General features: G+C 42.1%; 1 protein-coding gene across 2 annotated transcripts in view; it reads right to left on the reverse strand.

Moving 5' to 3' along the window:
- Positions 1–20,063, reverse strand: part of cacna2d3a (calcium channel, voltage-dependent, alpha 2/delta subunit 3a) — a 111,472-nt gene that overhangs the window by 65,204 nt on the left and 26,205 nt on the right. For both annotated transcript variants that reach the window (XM_076741241.1, XM_076741240.1), the window contains exon 4: positions 11,675–11,734. In XM_076741241.1, the coding sequence (XP_076597356.1) occupies positions 11,675–11,734 (60 nt within the window). The remainder of the gene's footprint in view (positions 1–11,674; positions 11,735–20,063) is intronic.

A 20,063-nucleotide genomic window follows, 5' to 3' on the forward strand; every position in this document is an offset into this window, starting at 1 on the left:
AGAAATCCATACAAAATACAGATGAAAAGAACACATGAACGACTTTCAGTACTTTACTATCAACTCAAAAAGTGCCCTTAAGTACTCCTGTTCTTATTTTTGTGATTGCTCAATTATCTTTAATATTTCATTCAGTCAATTCTTTAGTTCATTGTGAGCCAAAAACATTCTTTAAAAAGCATTCAACAGCTTGAACAAGCACAAATTACCTCATTGTAAATGGTGTAATGAGCAAAATAGAGCTACTGGGAGCTGTAGAAAGACTTTTTCATGAGTCATGAGTACGATGTTGTCAGACGTGCTTGTCGGCAAACACAATAGCTGTCAGTGCAGAGGGACTCGTAAAGCCAATGACAAATACTTCAGAACAAAGCTTCGACCTCAACCTAAAATCTTCAGTGGCTGAAGGAAAATTTAGGGTACTTAAAAATTGGGAGCTTGGTTTACACAAAATGAACACAGATGACTGACACACACACACACACACACACACACACACACACACACACACACACACACACACACACACTCTCACAGGGTGCACAGAGGCAGAGCCAGCTGCACCTGCAGCAGACCAGGCCCTGTTGCATCTTCTCTCTGTTCTCTTTCTGCCATTGTTTTCTCAGTACCTGTTCTATCATTCTCACTCTCACTTCCCCCGTCTCTCCCTCCCGGCCTGATTTATCCCTCTCCTTCTCTGGCTTAGCCTGTTTCCTTCTACCTATTGTTCACTGGCTGCATGCAATCCTCATCAAGCTCCTCGCCACGCTCCGCCTCCCTCCTGTATTCAACTCAAATGTGCTCTCTTATGCATAGAGCTCTCATTGGCAAGGTTTGGCTACTATCAGCTCTATCTGTGAGACCATTGTTGCAATTGCCAGGTTGTCTCTGTCTGGTCCCCCTCTCTATCTGTTTGTCTCTCCAATCTCGCTGGCTGCGCTCCATCCTTCCTCTCCGTACAATTGGTGGAATAAGGAAATTAGATAAATCTCAGTTGCTAAATAAAAGCAATTTCCAGCAACTGTAGCTCTTTATGCCACTGCAGACAGTACAAAAGCAAAGTTAATTTGTTAAACGGGTAAAAAAACACATGCATATGCATCAGTATATACCCAATACACATGTACATTGGGTATATACTGGGCAGGCAAAGAAGCAAGTTTCATAATGGCAGTAACAATCTCAGGATCCAAGACAGAACAGTTACTAATGGCTCAATTAAGAGAAACAATTGAAGTTGTGCAGATGTTCTGGCTCTATACCCATTAGTAAGTGTCTTGAAAGACACTGAGAGAAAAGGCACAGACAAGAGAAAACGCCACCACAGGCATTAGCTGTTAAAAGTAGAGCAAATATAAAGTCAAGTCAAAAAAAAGTTAAACAAACAACAGTTAATGAGTCTGCTAATAGACTTGTTTAAATTCACAGCATGTGGGCTTTAATTTTGATTAAAATTGCACCCATCAGCTTTTAAGTTTCAATAGTGTGGGAGTGAGCGTGGGGGCGGGAATGGAGGCAGGAGCACACCACAGAGTGTACAGTACGTATGTGCGCGCATCGGCGCACGCTCCCGAGCATCAACCGAGGCTACGTGTGTGTAAGTGCAGGAATGTGTGTGTGTGTGTGTGTGTATGTGTCCAAGTGTGGGTGTATGTATGTGTTGAGTAAGTCAATTATGCCATTCCAGCATTACAGTGAAGGAGTGCCCAGTGCCACTAATGCAGTCCCTGATCATGGTGTTAACAACCTGATCTTTAACGCCGCAGTGCATTACACTGAGAGATCGTACATGCTCCACCAGCACCCACCCACTCAGTGTGGTACAGACAGAGAGGGAGAGGATGGGAGGAGGGGTTACTGGAGGTAAACAGTGGAGGATATTTCAGCTTCCTGTTTCAAAACATAAGCCCAAAGAATGGATGGATTTCAGGTGTTCCATGCATCATTTTAACATCCAACCACTGACACTGACATGTCAGCACACAGTGAGGAGATACATTCATTACAAGTTCTAATTATACCATCCTCTTCTTTTCTCTTTGTTTCTGGCATTCCTTTGGGTGAATCATTCTGAAATTCATTTATTTTTTGTAATTTCCAATGTAATGGAAGTGTTAAAAAGGCAGAATTCACAGGTGAAGCTTACAATGTTAGAGTGTTCATTGGGTCTAAAAGGTCAAACTAGAAAAAGGCAGTTCTTTATTTCATCAAGTTCAATTACCTGAAATAAATACTTACTGATCGTAGTGTTGAAACAATAACTCGATTACATGATTACTTGATTCATTGGAGCAATGTGAAGACCTCACCTGGGGCTCTGAGAAACTGGAATGAGCATATGTCAACGTTTTCTGACATTTAACAGAGAGAATAATTACTTGATTAATCAAGACAATAATCGTTAGCGCAGACCCAACAATACACTGTATATAACACTACAGTCTCTGCTGTGACGCTCTACGCATCAACAAGTGTTTGCTCACTCTCCTGGCAGAAATAAAATCCCTACATTGGGTTGAGAGACATCACATAATTCAATCTGCAAACGCTCATAACTGTTTTCTTTTACTTATGTGAAGCAATTCACTAAATTAATGACATTGGATAATCACAAAAACAACAGTAGCAGTAATTTAATTAGGTTTTTCAATCACTTTTGCTCATTTTTTTTGCTTTATCAGACTTTCCATTAAACATGTCTTCTTGCATATGCTCCGTCATTGTTACAGTTTCTTTTATGCCGCACACTTTGAAATCTACATTTTTAAACAATATTTCTATTTAATTTATCTTTGATTGATTTTCTTATATTCTTTTCAAAATTAAATTGTGTTGGAAACACTTTGAAAAGACCTCAGCAGGAATTATGCCATACTATATATACATTGCCATGCTTCCACATTGAACTGTCTTTTTGTGAGTGCTGAGTGAGATTTGTATAGGAAGGTATTACAATGAGTCACAGAGTTAATTCTCACTCTAAATGCTGTTATTTCGCAAGTTGAGAGGCTGTTTTTTTTTAGCAGTTTTACTCATCCAAGTTGCTGGAGTGTAACTTATTTATTGTAGGCTTCTTTTTAAAGGTATAGTATGTATGATTTTCGGAGGATCTATCGGCAGAAATGTGATACAATATTCATAGTTGTTCTTTGTTGTGTACTATCACCTAAAAATAAAAATGATGAAGTGATGACATTTTGAATACAAAGGGTCAAAGATCAACTTCACGGCGACATCATAATATTTTACAAAAAACACTTTTCTGTCTATAACTCAGGAACAGAAAGGGAGATTGTGACCATATTTCCCATTTGGTCAAATGCTGAATTGGTGACACTAATCTTGGGCGTCCACGTTGAAACTGTGGTGACTGTATAGATCTTGTGTGTGTGAAGCATCCACGTTTTAGAATTTGTATTATCTTTGCAGGAACATCCATATTTGAAGCACTGTATTCCACCACAAGCTCAGCAGTTTTGCCAGTATTGAGCATCAGGCGAATGCCGTTGCCCTCCTTCCAAGTCTTCACTACATAAATTATGAGTCTGCACAGAAATGGATATAAACCTCAACTTGACTGGTATAGTTTTAAAATTGTAGCTTTATGTAAAATGGCCAAAATTGTGGTTGTCACTGGCAAAGATGTGCATACAGAAGACACATTTGCTCACACTGCACTAAAAGCGTAAAGGCAGGAGTCTCATTTGCCTTAAAGAGGAGCGCCTATGCGGCTTAGTAGCCTACATACACCCAGTCATGCACATACAGTATGGAAGTGTGTGACCCACCCACATGCACATGCTCACATACAAACTATGTGAATACTCCTGTTGATTTTGATAAATACTCTTGTTGCAAAGAACACAACAGTGAGTCAACAGCCTCAAGGAGTGAGAGCGAGACAGAGAGGAGACCACATGTGAAGCGGGGGTTTGACCGTGACGCTCCACCCTCTGGTGTTCACTTTTAACTCTCATCTCCACTTCGAGTCTTCTCTTTTATTCACCCACATCCCTACTCGCTTTCTTCACGGTTGTGGAAGGGGGAGACACCACTCCCAGAAATGTGTGGAAATGTGACTGGGAAACAACCAGGGGGCATCGATGCAGGTAATCAGTGAGTAAACAAGACAGCAGATTGAGTAAATAACTTGGAGGAAAGGCCAAGTTTGAGTTCATATGCTGTGCTTAAAATCCTTCTTCATGCATCTTAGATTTTTTGCTCACCCACTCTGAGAAAAACATGGCTGAAGTCTACAGCAGCCAAGTGAGGCTAAAATGTTCATTACACACAGTGGTGTATGTGTGTGTGTGTGTGTGTGTGTATGTGTGTGTGTGTGTGTGTGTGTGTGCAAATTATTATCAAGTTGTATTTTGGTATTAAAGATTTAATGCATGGAAATACACACAAAGTAGTATGCTAGTAAGAATAAGTGAAATGCTTTTCAGGCACTAAGCAGTCAATGCTCTCTTAACTAATAATCTATTGGAAAACTCGGCACTTATCTCTCCAAAGTCTCTCTAGGATCAACACTGAATTGTGGAGAGAGACTCAGGAAAGTCATGCCAGGTAAGAGAGAACTTACCTGCTCTTACCTGACCTACCAGTTTTTCCTCTCAGAGCTTCTGTGTGATAAACTACATAAAATACAGGGGAAACACATTTCAGCTCTGATTGTTAGCTGTGTGATGCAGCGAGTTGCACTCCAACTCTTTGATGCTCGGGTTCAAATCCGGTTTTCTGGAAAGTGCAGTGTTGATAGTTTGGGTTGACTGCATGCTAGCTCATCGAAAAATCTGCTAGCAAATACTACAAAAAGTTATTGGATTGTTTTTCCCCTTCCAAAGGCTAATGCTTTTATTGTGTTATGATTAAAAAATCACGTATTATAAGCAATGGTACAATAAAATGACAAGCAGGAAAGGATACTGTAGGTTTCTTTTTGATCTGTCAGGTTCATAAAAGAACTCTTTGTACTGAAACTGATTCATTCTTTCAAATAAGCTTTCAAGGCGTGATTGGAGGTAGTACCCTATCTCTCTGTGGGGAACCTTTTTGAACCTTTCTCTCTGAGAATGAAGAAGAAGGTACCTTTAAATGCTTTGAGTCTGGGGTTGGCAAGCCGGCGAGAGATAATATGTGTCTGGATATGGAAGAAGCAGTGTGTCTGTGCGTGTATGCCTGTGTGTGTGTGTGTGTGGTGTATTTCTACATTATACATTGGACAGACAAGGCCAACTATGGCATAAATGGCTTAAAAATCCAGCTTCGCATCACTGGCCATGCATGCGACAATACAGTGAAGCACTCTGGATACGCAGGCGCACACACTCAGGTCAAATAATTTTTTGCCAGTAATAAGAAGAACAAATTGGCAAATCAACAAGCATGTGGCCACCTCTCTGCACTCTATGGTAATACCCTAGACAGAGGAGTATGAGAACAAAAGAGAGAGAGAGAGAGAGAGAGAGAGAGAGAGAGAGAGAGAGAGAGAGGGAGGAAGAGAGAGAGAAAGATTAAGCATTTCTCTCCCACTGCTCCCTCCAGACTGGGGCTACATTTTCAGTCAACATCAGGCTTGGCAATTGGCTGTTTGTCTCCAACCTCCAAGGAAGGATTTCATTGGCTGCAGAGGGCATGGGAGACTGCTCTCTGCTTTCCTATTTACAGTACATGAGCATTGCGGGTAAAAGAGCAAGGGAGGAAAATCGCAGCAGATTACCGTGCCAATTTCACATGGAAGCAGAAGAGCTCTGGAAAGGATAGATAAGGAAATTCCTATCAAACCGCTGCCAGCCAAATATGTATCCAATAGCAAAAAAAAAAAAAAAAAAAAAAAACACCACACAAACATTTTATCATAGACCCCCGAATAGTGATGGAGGAGGTTTCACCCTACAGCGTAGATGTGGTATTTTTAGCACAGCTGGTGATAATTACCATCTATTCACCACGTTCTGCAGTAAAAAGCACTATTAGAAATGCCACCATCAGAGCTGGGCAGACACACACACACACACACACACACACACACACACACACACACACACACACACAGACACACACACCACACACACAGGTATACACATACAGCGTTCACAATAATGTACAGTACATCCATATTAATATTCATGCATGTAGACAGGAAGAAAAAGAACTACAGCAGTTTGTGATCACAACTAAAGAATGCTCAACCATTTCACTTTCTGCTCAGGCAATTCAAAACACAATTAGCAAAGAGAAATTAATGGCTGCAACATCATTTGCCAAGAGGTACTGAAAAACCTGCTTAACTAAGGATAAATACCAACACACACACACACACACACACACACACACACACACACACGCGAACATGGAAGGATGATGGCCAGGAAACGACAGTCTGTTCTTATTAGTCTGATGACCGAGCTGTGAAGCAGGGACCGATTTGTGACGGGTGTCAGAACACGATGTGGAACCTCCCACAACTGGATGAGGACTTCGTCTGTGACCATCGAATTCTTTCAAAAGGCGTTCTGAAAAATCTGATGCAAGTATTTGTCAGTTCTTTATTTTCCACTGAAACTGCTGAGGACAGAGAGGACAGTTGCAGTCGCAGAAGTCAGAGTAACTTTTCAGGCAGTCAGTCTGACCCCGAGCAGCCCAAACTCACTTCAGTGGGCCGCGATGGGAAGGGAGACAGTGATGACGGAGAGGATGAGAGTACTGTTTGGAGAAGTGTATACCATTCTGTGTCATTGACTGATTTATAATGATGATGAAGCTGATGATTAGTTTACTATGCTCGCAAGTGGTAAAAAAGATTTTGTGGCAGTAACAGAAGGACCCACAGTTAAAAGTCCCCTGTGTAGGATTTAGGGGTAGAGAAATGGAATTATGTTCCTTGTTTTAGTGTATAATCACCTGAAAATTAGCATACACGGCCCAGAACGGACAAACCAAACACTGGCTCTAGAGAAGTTTTGTGGGTTATCGTAAACCCAAAAACATGAAAAACACAAAAAGAACTCGACACTCTGTAGATATAAAGAGCTCATTCTAAGGTGACCAAAGCACAATGACTCTTATTTTCAGGATATAACACACTAATGGAGTCATAATGATGAATATCAAATTCCTTTTCTGCCATATTCTGCCAATAGAACCTCCTAAAGTTTAAGATTTAAGGGGCTCGTATATCGGTATTTGTTCCGTGTGCTGAGATGAGCGTGGCAAACGAAAACCTGTCGTCCTACAGCCAATCAGGCAATGTCCTAAGAGGCTGCGTCTTCCTGGCTTAGAAATTAAGCTCTGGAATGAAGTAACACTGCATTGTACAACAAATGCATCTGCCGTTACGTTAATCTCTGATTAAAGTAGATGTTATTACTGTGGTCACACACCATGCCGACGAGCATCTGCCAGGTACATGTAATTGCATTATCATGTTCATATTTCTCCTCCGTCGTCTCTCTCTCTTTCCTCCTCCTCTTTCCCTTCCTCTTCTCACTCTCGCTGTTGCTTCTGGTATATTACATACATAATACAGGTATGCTGGTATAATATGCCATCGCCTGATTATGGTATCTCACTCCATCCCAGATATTGTGACTGTCTGCATTACAGTATAGGCTCTCTATCAGCCATTATCAGCTCCGCCGCTGTGTCATCAAAACTGAAACAAAGGGACAGTCACTTTGCTGGGCTCATCTCATCACCGCCAAGTAATTACTGGCATAAAGCACTGCTGTGAGCCCACACAGTGTTACTGCCCCTCAAGCAGCATATGAAAACACAAACACGCACAGACAAGCTTCACCGAGTGACACATACATGCAGATGTCCACAAGAACACGCAAAATTGCCATCACAGATAAATACATGACAAACACAAGTATGTATCTGTAAAGGGAGTTTTGTTGACATGCAAACTTGTCCTTGACATGGCGCATCAACGACAACACACACACTCACAACCACACAAGCACACATAAAGTAAGATACATCGAAATATACAGAGCACACTCCCATATAAAACCTGTACAGGAAACCATATACAGCATATGTGCTCCACTTGCATTGGATGTGTGTATTAATACATATCTTGCTCTGTTATACATTTCATACCTGTCAGGTGAATGGGTGGTAGTCTACACTCTATACACACACACACAAAAAGCAATGCTGCGATGAAATCCTGTTGCTTCAGCTGCTGATATACTAGACATTTTCCTGTATGGTGTTCAAACCCAGAGTGAACTCGTTGCAATCAGCTGTGGGTGACTGTGCAGGTGGAGCAAACATGATTTTAAGATGGTAAAAAAAAAAAAAAAAAAGAGCAAAGGTTTTCAAAACAAATCACAACACTGTGTCACTGCATTGCATTATGGTCTAAATTTAGATCTCTTACTTTTTGTTGGAAAATTGTGAGCACTTGCTGATGTTTAGGTGCACTAAATTTCCATGTGACATCATCTGTGTGCCTGTAACTAATGATAATTTTGTTTATCAATCAATCTGCCAATTATTTCCTTTATTTCATTGATTAATTGTTTGGTCTAAAATTGTGAAAAATAGGCGTTAAATATTCCCAATCCCAGCCTAGCGTCCTCTCCTTTGAAGCATTGTTCAGGGGTTACAGGGTGGAATTTCCCTTTAAAACACACAGTAGGAACTGTCAGAGCATGTGGAAAATCAGGCAGGTGGCCAAAAAAAAAAAAAAAAGAAGAAGAAGAAGAAAGGAAAGGGACACTACAAGAGGAAGATCCAGAGCTGGACAGCAGTCAGTGGTTAAATTTAGTAATTGATCCTCTTTAATGGCCCATGACAGCAGAAAACCTCTGGGCATTCACGATAATGCCTTAAAGAGCTGACAGAGTAAACACATACTCACCGCCACAGGCAGAGACACAGGCACACATAACACACACGCCACAGACTTTATAAGTAGTTTAGCAGCAAGTCAGCTTAGCATCATATTTCCTCTTTAAAAGTCAAGTTTCTGCTGTTGCTCCTCCTACTTTAATAAACTCTGTTCTGAGATGTGCACGATGTGCAGCGAACTCAGGCGAAAACATCACAAGTAGACTGTCTCTCTCTGTCTCTCTCTCTCTCTTTGGCTCTCTCTCTCACACACACACACACACACTCACGCACACACACACAATACAAAGCTGCACTCTAAAAATTAAAGCTGCTCAAATGGATTTGAGGCAGAACCATGAGAGCAGAGGCTGGGTTTGGGGGTGTGTATGCAGATATGATTAGCTGAATGCATTTGCCCAAGTCTGCAGAACTGAGGGTGGAACTTCTCGGGAATAGTTTAAAATGCCTTGTGTTTTTGAGTTGGAATATGACAGCGACACAATATCATAAATAATTCACAATTTATGTTTAAGACTCAAAATGTGTTTGTTACTGGGTAAATTCTGGTGTCAAAAAACATGAGCATTGATTGCTTCACATCTGACAAAATATATAACTCTTCCCATAGACCTACAACTTTATCTTTAGTTATTAATATTATACATCTATAGGCACAATTATGATGCTGTTGCTGAGTGGTAGATTAGTTCTACTGAGACTACTAAATATTAACCTCATCTGATGGGGTGGAGTAAAAGCTAACTCAAATTTGTCCTGGACTCAGGTTGGGCTAAAGACGAAGATCATATTCATACATATTTCTAACATTTTCACATGCATACTATGGGTTAGAATGAGGCTGGGGCTGAAATTACTACCATTTAAGTGTTTCAATATTCATAGTTAAGAGAAGAGTGACTTCATCATAGTGGCTAACAACCTATAGCAGCAGTCTAGACTAATGCTATGAAAGCTATACCACCATCTGTGTGTAGTTATCATAACTGAATCATGGCAAAAAAAACTACAAACCGCATATGTAATTTATAAAAAAAGTTACATTTTACATCAAGAAAAAAAAAAAACACAACATCACTTGTAAAAGCATTACTATTGTGTATGCAACACTGGATCCTATCAATGGAAAGAACTGTAGCCTCAGCCTCCTCAGTGTCTGCCTTTTGCTACCAAAAAAGACGATAGATCGGAGAAATGTTGTCTCAATTCATTAATAGCCATAAGCTGTTTTGGTTATGACATGTGCCTCTTCAGGATTTGAGAAAAACTCTCCACCACCTTCCAGTACTTTGCACCATTAAAAATCCAGTGCTCTGACCAGATGGCTCGATGCTAACAGGTGACTCTGCAGTGTGTTTCTGCAGTTTTCTGCAGATTCTGTCTTGGGACAATGAACATTTTTACATTTTCAGTTTGTGCATTCAGTTTATGGCATAAAAAACTCTCCTCACACACTCTCTCTCATTCTGATTTATCTTCTAAGCCCTGCATGTGTGTACATCATGCTCATGATGTAACTCAGAAAACCGCCTCTTAAGATTACTGTTTCATTGTGTAAGACCCATTAAACATGGTGGACCCATGAATGTGCAGGATGTGAAGACCAACAGGTGTTGAGGAGATGGGGTGGATTTCTTGTTTGGAGTTAGTTGCCCCAAACACTCATCAATTCAAAGACACTTGCGTTGTAGATTGTATTTGGATGCGTGTTTGTTGGCATGTCTGCTCCTGTGGAACTGTGAATACCTGACAGTTTGACAGCGGCAGGCCAAGACATATACTGACAAAATGATTATAGAGAGATGTGGACTAACACTCACTTTAAAAAGAGAAAAGACTCTTAAGCCCAGTCAAGCCAAACAGACAACAGAACAAGACTCCTAATGCCTTTTCTCGCCGTCTCTCCTCTGCTGTGTTTACAGAGGCCCTTGTCATTCGCTGGGCCTTTTCTCTCGCTAATCTCAGAAGCACTGCCTTCTGTAGGATAAATTACTTCCGGCATGATTTAATTATTGATCTTACAAATACAGGAATTGAACGTGTTGATTGTAATAGTGTTTGTGTGGTTAGAAATAGGGGTTGAGCAGTATGATGGTACATACCGTGCAACGGTAGAAACATGTCAATCGGCAGAGATCTGGCAACACCATTCCCACTGAGGGAGCTATCCCATAAAGCCTATTTACACGCTGTCATTCACAGTGTATGCACTGCTCCCCTGCTACACAGCGAGTGAGTGGGCGTGTTGATGACACTGCATGGCGCGGAGCTGTTTCGAACTCTTTTCTGCTCATCTGTATATTGCTTTCCAATCTTTCACTGAATTCATGTAGTATTGACATCAACACAAAAACAGTCATCACTATGGATGAGTCCTCCTCCTCCTCTACCCAGGTGCCATGGAGGATTTCCAGGAAGTGAGAACATGCCTGACACTGACAAATACGCTTTGTGTGTGAAAGGGCTCTGGACAATGTTCAGACCTGAATCTGCTTACATAAATTCTGCTGTGTCTGCTATACCTTCAGGCCAGCAGTGTGATGTAGCAATCCAGCTGCCTCGCAAGGTCACATGATTCAGGAAGCAGGACCTATATGGCATCTCTGTTGTTCTCATTTGGAGCCTTAAAGCATACTGTTTTGAGTCTGCTTTTAACTCAAGTGCTGTCTCATGTGAAGCAGTTGTTTTTGTTCGTATGGAAGTTCCAAATAAAATAAGGAAATAACCAAAATGTGATGAAGCAATTGATCCATATCACCCAGTCCTTGTCAGAGTACACTGCAGATCCATAGGACACACACACACATACCTGCAGGTTTGGATCCTCCTCGTGCTGTAGGTGGGCTTCCTCTGCCGCCATTACCAGTCTCTATAGGAGGAGAGCGGAGGGGAGAAATGGAAGTGTTTCAGTACAAAAGTGAATTGATTAGTGGGTCAAAAAATAATAGGCAAAGAAACATCCATGCAGAAAGCAGCTTTACAACTGGCAGACACAGATAGTAGACAAACATTTGGCCATCTCGTGAAAAGAGGCTATTTTCCTAAATGGTTCAGCAGTAGAGGTAATGACTGCCTCAGGTTCTTTGGACACTACCACAACAAACTCCATCATCTGTTCATGCTGTTTTACACATGCACTCTTTCTGTGTCATACAATCAACACACACACACACACTCTGTCATCACCCTCTTGCTGCTACAGCACCGTCTGCTGTGTGTGCCTGTAGGGTGATGCGGGTATCTGTGTGCCTTCGAGTCAACGTCATGCCCCCCTCTCTCTGTTATGAGAACTATCGTCTTTTGAAAGCAACTCTTTTTTTATTTTGGCTAAAGCAGGAAAAAATTGGCACTGTCATCATTCTCAAACGAAAGATAATCATGGAGAAATGTAAGCTGCAGAGGTCCTTTTAAAATTTTGTCCCTGCTTCATGGCCTGCATCTTTGCACAGTGGAAAACAGACAAATACGCAACTTTAACACTGACTATATGGCTGGTTTGCTTGAGAAGCACATGTCAATCAAACACTGGGGTATCTGCTTAAAAAAACAACTCAATGCATTTTTGAATGCATGAGTGTGTGCCATGTTATTATATCATACATTAGGACATATCAGTGAATCTATCATGATTTTATTGAAAGGATCAATAATTAACTGTCTGTTCTACCTTAACAATGAATCAATTATTTGAACCAATGTCAAAGTGAAAATTTCCAAAAAAAAAAAAAGTTTTTCCAGAGGCCAGGGTGACTCCTTCATGTATCTTTATGCATCGTTTTGTCCAACTAGCTGTCCAAAATCCAAAGACATTCAGTTCACAATATAAAAGAACACTTGGGACACACACAGTATACTGTACACATTCATGTCTGTACCCCACCCATACTTAAATACATGTACACTGTCAACAAGGCAGTTTGTTCAGGCCTGCTGTGGCAGAACAGCCAAAGCTCCTGCCAAAGCGAGCACTTCTCCATTTTTTAAATCCTGTATGTGTGCAGTGCTGTGTAGAGTGGGCTGAGGCGGCCATCAGTGTCATTTGTTATTATGAGAGCGAGGCGGGTCATGGCTCTGTTCATCGTGTTTAAAAGATTGGGGGTATGGGAGGTGGATGATTTTGGAGAAACTGTGTGTGGTGCTGATGAGGTTTTGGTGGAGGTGGTTAAAATGGTAAGGCAGCAGGGGGACCAGCACAAACGCATGGGTTAAATCGCGCTTTCACAACAGGAGGTGGGGATTGCCGATGAGTTTCTAGCCTATAATGAGTCACTGAAGGTGTTGACCAGTTCAACTGCTTTGCCATCAGGGGCTTCGGTGTCGGTGATGACGGTTGAAGATGTAACTGCCGGTAATAATCGCTGGCAAACAGCAGCATTTCAAACAGGCTCAAGGTGAAAGACCTCATGGACAGTTTCCACGCCCTGAGTAACAGCTTGACTCTTAGGGATCACACACACAAGCACCTCTTCCTACTTCCATACGCATGGCATGTTCTCATAGCAAGTCATCTCTCTCATTCACAGCTGGTCCTGGTGTCTATGAGTTCTGGTAATGCACTTCCATTTCCATTCAAATGGCTTTACCCCTAAAACTACTGCAATCAGCCATCTTATTTCAGCTGAACCATGTGTGAGGTTGTGTGTGTATTGTGTGTCGTGCTGCTGTGTGTGCAGCCAGGCTGTTTTGGGAAGTGAACGCTGTAATCTAGAGCCCGGCCAATCATTTCCTTCACCATAGCAACACACCTGGCCGCTGCATATCGTTGCATATCATTCTGCGCTTGGATCCATTCAGCTATTGCTTCGTGTGTGTTTGTTCTGCTTCCTTCCTGGTCTGGTGGAGAATAGCCCCAGACACAGCGGATGCCTCTGTGTCCTGTCTGGCCTGCACTTCTTCAGATCTCTCCTAGAATCAAACAAGAAACGCTTATGTGTGTGCACATGCGCGCGTGCATTCGGGCATCGAGAGGCAAAAACCTGCGGCAGGTGCATCTGCTGGAAATCCACAACAAAGCATGCTCTAGGAACACAGAAAGATAAGGATGGTGGAATAAAGGGAGATGAGAGAGGAATGAGAGAACAACATTCTCTAAAGGTCTGAATGCTTAGCCTCACACTCCCAGCGAAATGTCAGACGCTGCCTGTGAAGCCGGTGTCGATACAAACACACTTTTCAGCATTTGTGAGTGGGTGACGGTGTGTGTTTGCGTGTGCATGTGTGAGTGTTAATGTTTTTCTCAGCTGACACGTGTTAAGATATTAGCCCTTTGACCTATTCTGTCTTGCAGCCACTTTTGCAAATGCCAATCATCGAATGCGAGAGTATGCAAGTGTGTCAGTGCGTGCGTGATGAACTCTGCAATCTGAAATTGAATTTGAGTGCATGCATGTATTGTATATGTGTGCGTTTTTGTCAATATGCAGTTGTGAGATGCTTGAAAAAATGTCACATTGTGAAATGTAGAATTTCTTTCTTATGACTCAAAATGGTGCCTATTAATCTCATACGTGTATATAGGGAAAATATGATAAACAAATGCGTAAAAATAACACAACATGACATCATCACCAGACTGAGCTCTGCTGAGCATTTAAACAGTTTATTCCCACCAGTGGATAATCTATTGTGGCATATCATTCTGTGTAGTGTAACTTAGAAGTGGGAAGATGGGAGTTAAAGCTGTAGGGTAAAAATAACTTGCATAGTAGCAGGGAGTTTTTCAATTGGAAAAACAAACGAGAGATAAGTAGGAACTACTCACTCCTGTGAATTTCAATTCCAGTATATCACCAAGATGAACACTCCAGGTGGTGTATTTGTCCTTGTGTGTACATATGTTGTGTTGCTATGGGCATCGTGCGTGAACGTGTGAGCTGCCTGTCTGCATGTGTTTGTGTGGCTCTTGCATATATTCAAATAAGCCTGCCATGTCTCTTCGTCAATAGGTGGTCCTGCCAAAGTGTATGATGCAGTTTAAAAAGGAGAGAGAGGAAATTACTTTTTCTTTTTTTCTCAAGTCATTCTGCCGAGGCTCGGGCTCGGGACTAGTTGACAGCCATAATTAAACTGACACAGTCAGAGAGGCAGGCCCTGTTGTCTCCCTCAAAACACACACAGACACACACACACACACACTCCCACACAAACGTACACATTCACGAGCCTTCACTGTAGCTGACAGGGTAAAAGCTGAAAACAGAGCTAACAAGACTTGCCATGGTGACTGGATTAGATTTGTTAGTGCTGGAGTCTGGCATCTCTACCTGATTACAGATCCTTGATGTGCTTCTGCTGGTCTCTGCCTTCACTACGGAGCTTTGAGTCTCAGCACAAACCTGATTAGGCCCAACCAGACCGGTCTGGTCTGGTCTGGTCTGGTCTGGTTGGGCCAGGCTGGGTTCAGGCTCCATTTTCTTTGAATTCCCTTGGGCTAATTTTATTTGTCCATTTGTTTTGAGCCTAAATCAAACCACAATGTGTTGTGTTAACAAGTTGATGTCTAGCTTTGCCAGCACCTTCTGTGAGTCTTTGGAGCTGTCAGGTTGGCTGAGGTGATGCATATGGAGGCAGGAAATGACCAGTTTAGAATTTTTTGAGCCTAAACACAATCACATTTCCCCCTATTCCTTTGTGTTAGTTCAACCAATCTCTTCCATCCCAATTTAACACAATTTCTGTTCCTATTTCATCATCTTTCAAGCCGCCCCCTTCCTCCCGCCCAGTCCATTTCCCTGACATTTGCACTCATCTACCCCCTTTCATTATCTGACATCCTGTGATTATGATTTGCTTGACAAAGGATTCAGCTTGTTTACACTTTCAAAAGTTCATAAACGATCCCCCTCATTTAGCTGTCAGCTTGATTGGCTTATTGTTCTTGCGCTGTACTTGCTGTGTGGTAGGTTTCCCGATGGTTGAAGCCACTGACCTCAACAAATGCTTATCCATTATGAACAACACTAAAACCGTGAAAGTTAGCAGAATCAGTCATATATATTGCTGAACTATGCTATCAACTGCTAACAGAGAAGCACAGGCGAAGTGGATGAGGGGGGGTCACATACATTATTGAATGGTAACAGGAGTCTTGGACTTTTTTAAAGCAGTACATTAAGCCTCGCCTCGGCACATTTCCTCCACCGAGGGGAGGGCAGTGGCCTGAATCTGAATGTTCTCCCGAGGTAGTCAAGAACAAGACCACAGCCAACTACAGTTCTAAATAGACTTGCATAAAAAACATTCCCAGAGGTGCTATGTGCTGTTGGTTCAGCACGCATTTGTACTTTGACTTTAGACTTAACTTTTCTTTCTTCTTCTCCTCTTCTTTTTCCATGTAATCATCCTCTGGAGTTCTAATTCGTTGAGGGCATCTGAACATTTTTCCCTGAAAGTAGCAGAGCTGCTTTAATAAGCAGGCTACCAACAGTGATCCAAATGAAGTGAGCATTGATCAGCTCTGTCTGATTGTGTAGACAGTAGCTTTTTCTCACATTTAAATGTGTCTGTAGCCTACCTGTATAATGTGTATATGTGCGACCATACACGCAGAAAGCATACATGTCGTAAGCTAATGCACTTGAATAACTTGCTTCTGTTACTCATTTGTTAGAATAAATGCTAAATAAGCTTTGGCCTTCAGGATCAGGGCAGGTCCTATGGGTCACAGTCCTGCCAGAGGTCTGATCCATGGAGGCCTGAGCTGGGCTGAGCGGGATTGGCTCGGGTCAGCCCATCAATAGCACTGGGGACAGCAATTAATATTGTCAAACCAACCAGGGAAGAGTTGCAGCATCAACAAAATGGAAAAGTGCTCTGTGACACTTTGCTTCCTCTGTTTTTGCACATTTAGATTGGATACAAGCCAAGTAGACAGAGCATGGTGGAGAGATACAAAGGCAAAGTGAAAGAGAGACGGGAAGACAAAGAGAGGGAGCGAATTTTGAAGTATTAAGTCCCAATAATCAATACTTGACAAGTTCTCAGCAGTACTGCTGACTGAAAGGGAATATGGGAGGGAGTTTAACCCAGCGTTGCCATCCCTCTCTCCTCTGCCTTACACCATCTCTTTCTTCACTTTCATTTCATGCTTACACTTAACTTTGGTCTAATTCTTTTTCTTGACATTTAGCTGTCCCATCCCTCCTGCCTACATCCCTATTTCATCATTCTAGAAAACAATTCCATCTTTGATGTCTTTGTGACAGAAAAACAACCAGAAAGAAGACAGAAGAGACTATCGCTGTCCTGACAGCTACTGCATGATGCTGCCTCGTCATTAGTAGGCATCACTCTTAGCAGACATTAACACACAGACAGACGCACACACAGACGTGGCAATGGTCTGAGACTGAGGACAGCTAATGAAATGAGGGAAATGAGGAGAGCGGTGCTGTGAGCTCAGCGTGACAGCATGGTATGTCAGCGAGGAGGGCAGACAGGAGGAAAGGGCAGGACAAGACTGCAGGGCTGGATCACACCATTATAATCCCCAGCGGAACAATACACCAACAAATCTGGAAAATTCCTGGAGTTTAGCTCTCACATATGTCTGCAATATATAATGAACAAATTTGTTGCTCAGTTTCTCTGTTGTTTTAGGGAAGAGAACTTCATATCAGGCAAAATCTTGAATGTCATAAAGTGTATTAGGGTATAAATGCTGTGCATGAAACATGTGAGTCCCACTGAAGAGACACTATAAATATCAGATCTGTGTGGACCAATGAGGAGGCAGTAACGTTCCTCAAATTAACGCTTGAAACAAACATAAATGCCACATTTCCATCACACTGTCTACAAGGTTTGACTGGACCTCTTTTAATTACATCACCAGGCTGCACCCTCTTCTTCTGCAATGGTTTAATGTAACCTGAATGGAGAATTAGCGCCGCTGACTGTTTATCTTGATGAGGCCAACTCAAAATATTCACATAACAGCAGTGGATGGAAATGCACGTTAGCTGATGTTTTCTTTCCTGGAGTCTCATGTGAAATTTGTGGGACATTTATATGAAAACTTGGTTATTCTGTGATATTGTCCTTACAGGAAAATAGTGGTTGACTTCAACTTGGGTCTTGTTTTTGCAGTTTAGGCCATCGTTTCTGAGCCACTTCGACTGGAGGTGAACTCAAAAGAGAGCACTCCATCATGGCAAAGGAAAGCTGTGAGGACAAAAACGGCAAGTATGGTGGGACAAATTTGAAAGTGGAGGTTAGTCTTTTAACGGTGACGGATGTTTGCTGTCAAAAGGACAGTTTGGATTTCAAAGTTCATTTCCAAATATTCATCATCGTCTATTCCAAATAACTTTGTTCTTTCTTGCTCTGTCAGACTTCTTTTAGCAATGTTGTCATGTGCTCAGCAATTAAATTGCAACATTATTATTACCGACAGAAAAAACAGTTGAAAACTATGAAAATAAGACTCCAATCTTAATAAACCAGAATTTCTCTTTAAATGTTCATCTTAATTCAAATGATCTCCTGCAGAGGACAAGTTGTGCCACATTGCTGAAATGCTAAATTTGTGTTTGAAATTCATTGTGCATGTCAGCAAATGAAAATTAAAGTTCATAGGAGGTTTTTGCTGGCAGAGAAATTTCATTTAAAGTCCTACGTGCGCCTTTTATTTTTAACATACACCCATGCAGACTTCCCCTGCTCAACACTGGTAATCATGTTGAGGACTACAGAGGCGTAGCTGCCACAGGTAAATGATATCAGCAGGTACAGAGCATGCAGAGACCGAATGCCATTGCAGGAGAAACAGCCCTAGCAGCAAGGCATCCACTCTGCTTTGAAGTGCATTTGTCACATGAAACACAGCCGTGCTTGACTTCAAAGAGGGCATTACAATAGCTCCACGCTTTTCAACTTTGATAACATGTTTCACTGTTTCTTTAACCGTCTGCTGTTGCCACCATTTCCAGCCAGCAGACAAGCTGTTTTTTTTTTTTTCCCCAGAAGAGATAGAAAGAGGAGACAAGAGGAGAGAAGAGAGGAGAGGAAATGCTGTCTGCCAGATGATGATAACATCCCAACAAATAGCAACTCAGGAACTGATGAAGGTAATAACAATTAAAAAGTAATAATGGTGCGCTTATACGCTTGCTGAGGAATAAACACACAGATATACATACATGCCTATTGATTTACACAGGCAAACTACAAACAAGGATACACACACACACACACGCACGGACGGACGCACGCACACACACACACACACACACGCACACACACACCTACCTTTGCAAGCACATATTTACTTTGAAACATTGTTTGATTGGCCTCTCTTATCTTATCTACACTTGTGGAGTCACAATTAAATTGGCTGAAGCGATGAGAAGACACAACGGCTCTAGCCTAAAGTCTCCTTCTCTGTCAGACAGAGAGGAGGCTGTGCTTGCCACAATAATGTGGAGATGATAAGGGAGAGCGGACAGAGACATGAACACAATCAAACACTAATTCCAAATGCACATACATACACTCCGCCACCCTCCGTTACTCACACACAATACCACACCCATAAGCTGCAGGAAGTATAAAAACTATGAATTGAGCTTAATGTTTCTCTACCATATCATCTTCCTCTCTCCAAATCAAGCCCATTATCTTAACACGCAAGAATTCAATCACAAACCAACTCTCAGCTAAACACACTTGACATCGACCAGCATTCACACATATTTACAGGTGCACCCCTGTACAGCAGCATAGGCTGCTGTCTCTCGGCAGGTGGTGGTGAGAGATAAAGAGGGGGAATTGACGTGCAGACGGTCAGATAAAACCACGTTGACGGACGGGAGAGCGTCTGCACGGAAATTGAATCGCTGGAGCGCCACATATACTTTAGCAAAAAGCAGAGAGATGGGAAGAGGCGGAGTAGGGAAGGGGGAGACAGACAAAGGAGCGAGGGGTGCTTAAGGGCAGCTGCAGGACTGCACACTAGGCCAGACAGATGAGAGTTTGGGTAATAAAAGCAGAGAGAAATTGGAGAAAGATGGAAAAGAAGAGGGAAAAGGACTCGTGGACACTTCCATTGTGCATTCCAGACTAACAATTCAGCACAAGGCCGACTGGCAGCGCTGAAAATGAGCAAGGTGGAGGTCAAGTCGAATCACGGTGGCAGCTGACGAGGGTTAAATTACCCACGGATGTAAGCGTCGGGCCTTTTATGTCACTCTTCCACTTTA

Source organism: Chaetodon auriga, chromosome 10, assembly GCF_051107435.1.
Source record: "Chaetodon auriga isolate fChaAug3 chromosome 10, fChaAug3.hap1, whole genome shotgun sequence".
NCBI lineage: Eukaryota > Metazoa > Chordata > Actinopteri > Chaetodontiformes > Chaetodontidae > Chaetodon > Chaetodon auriga.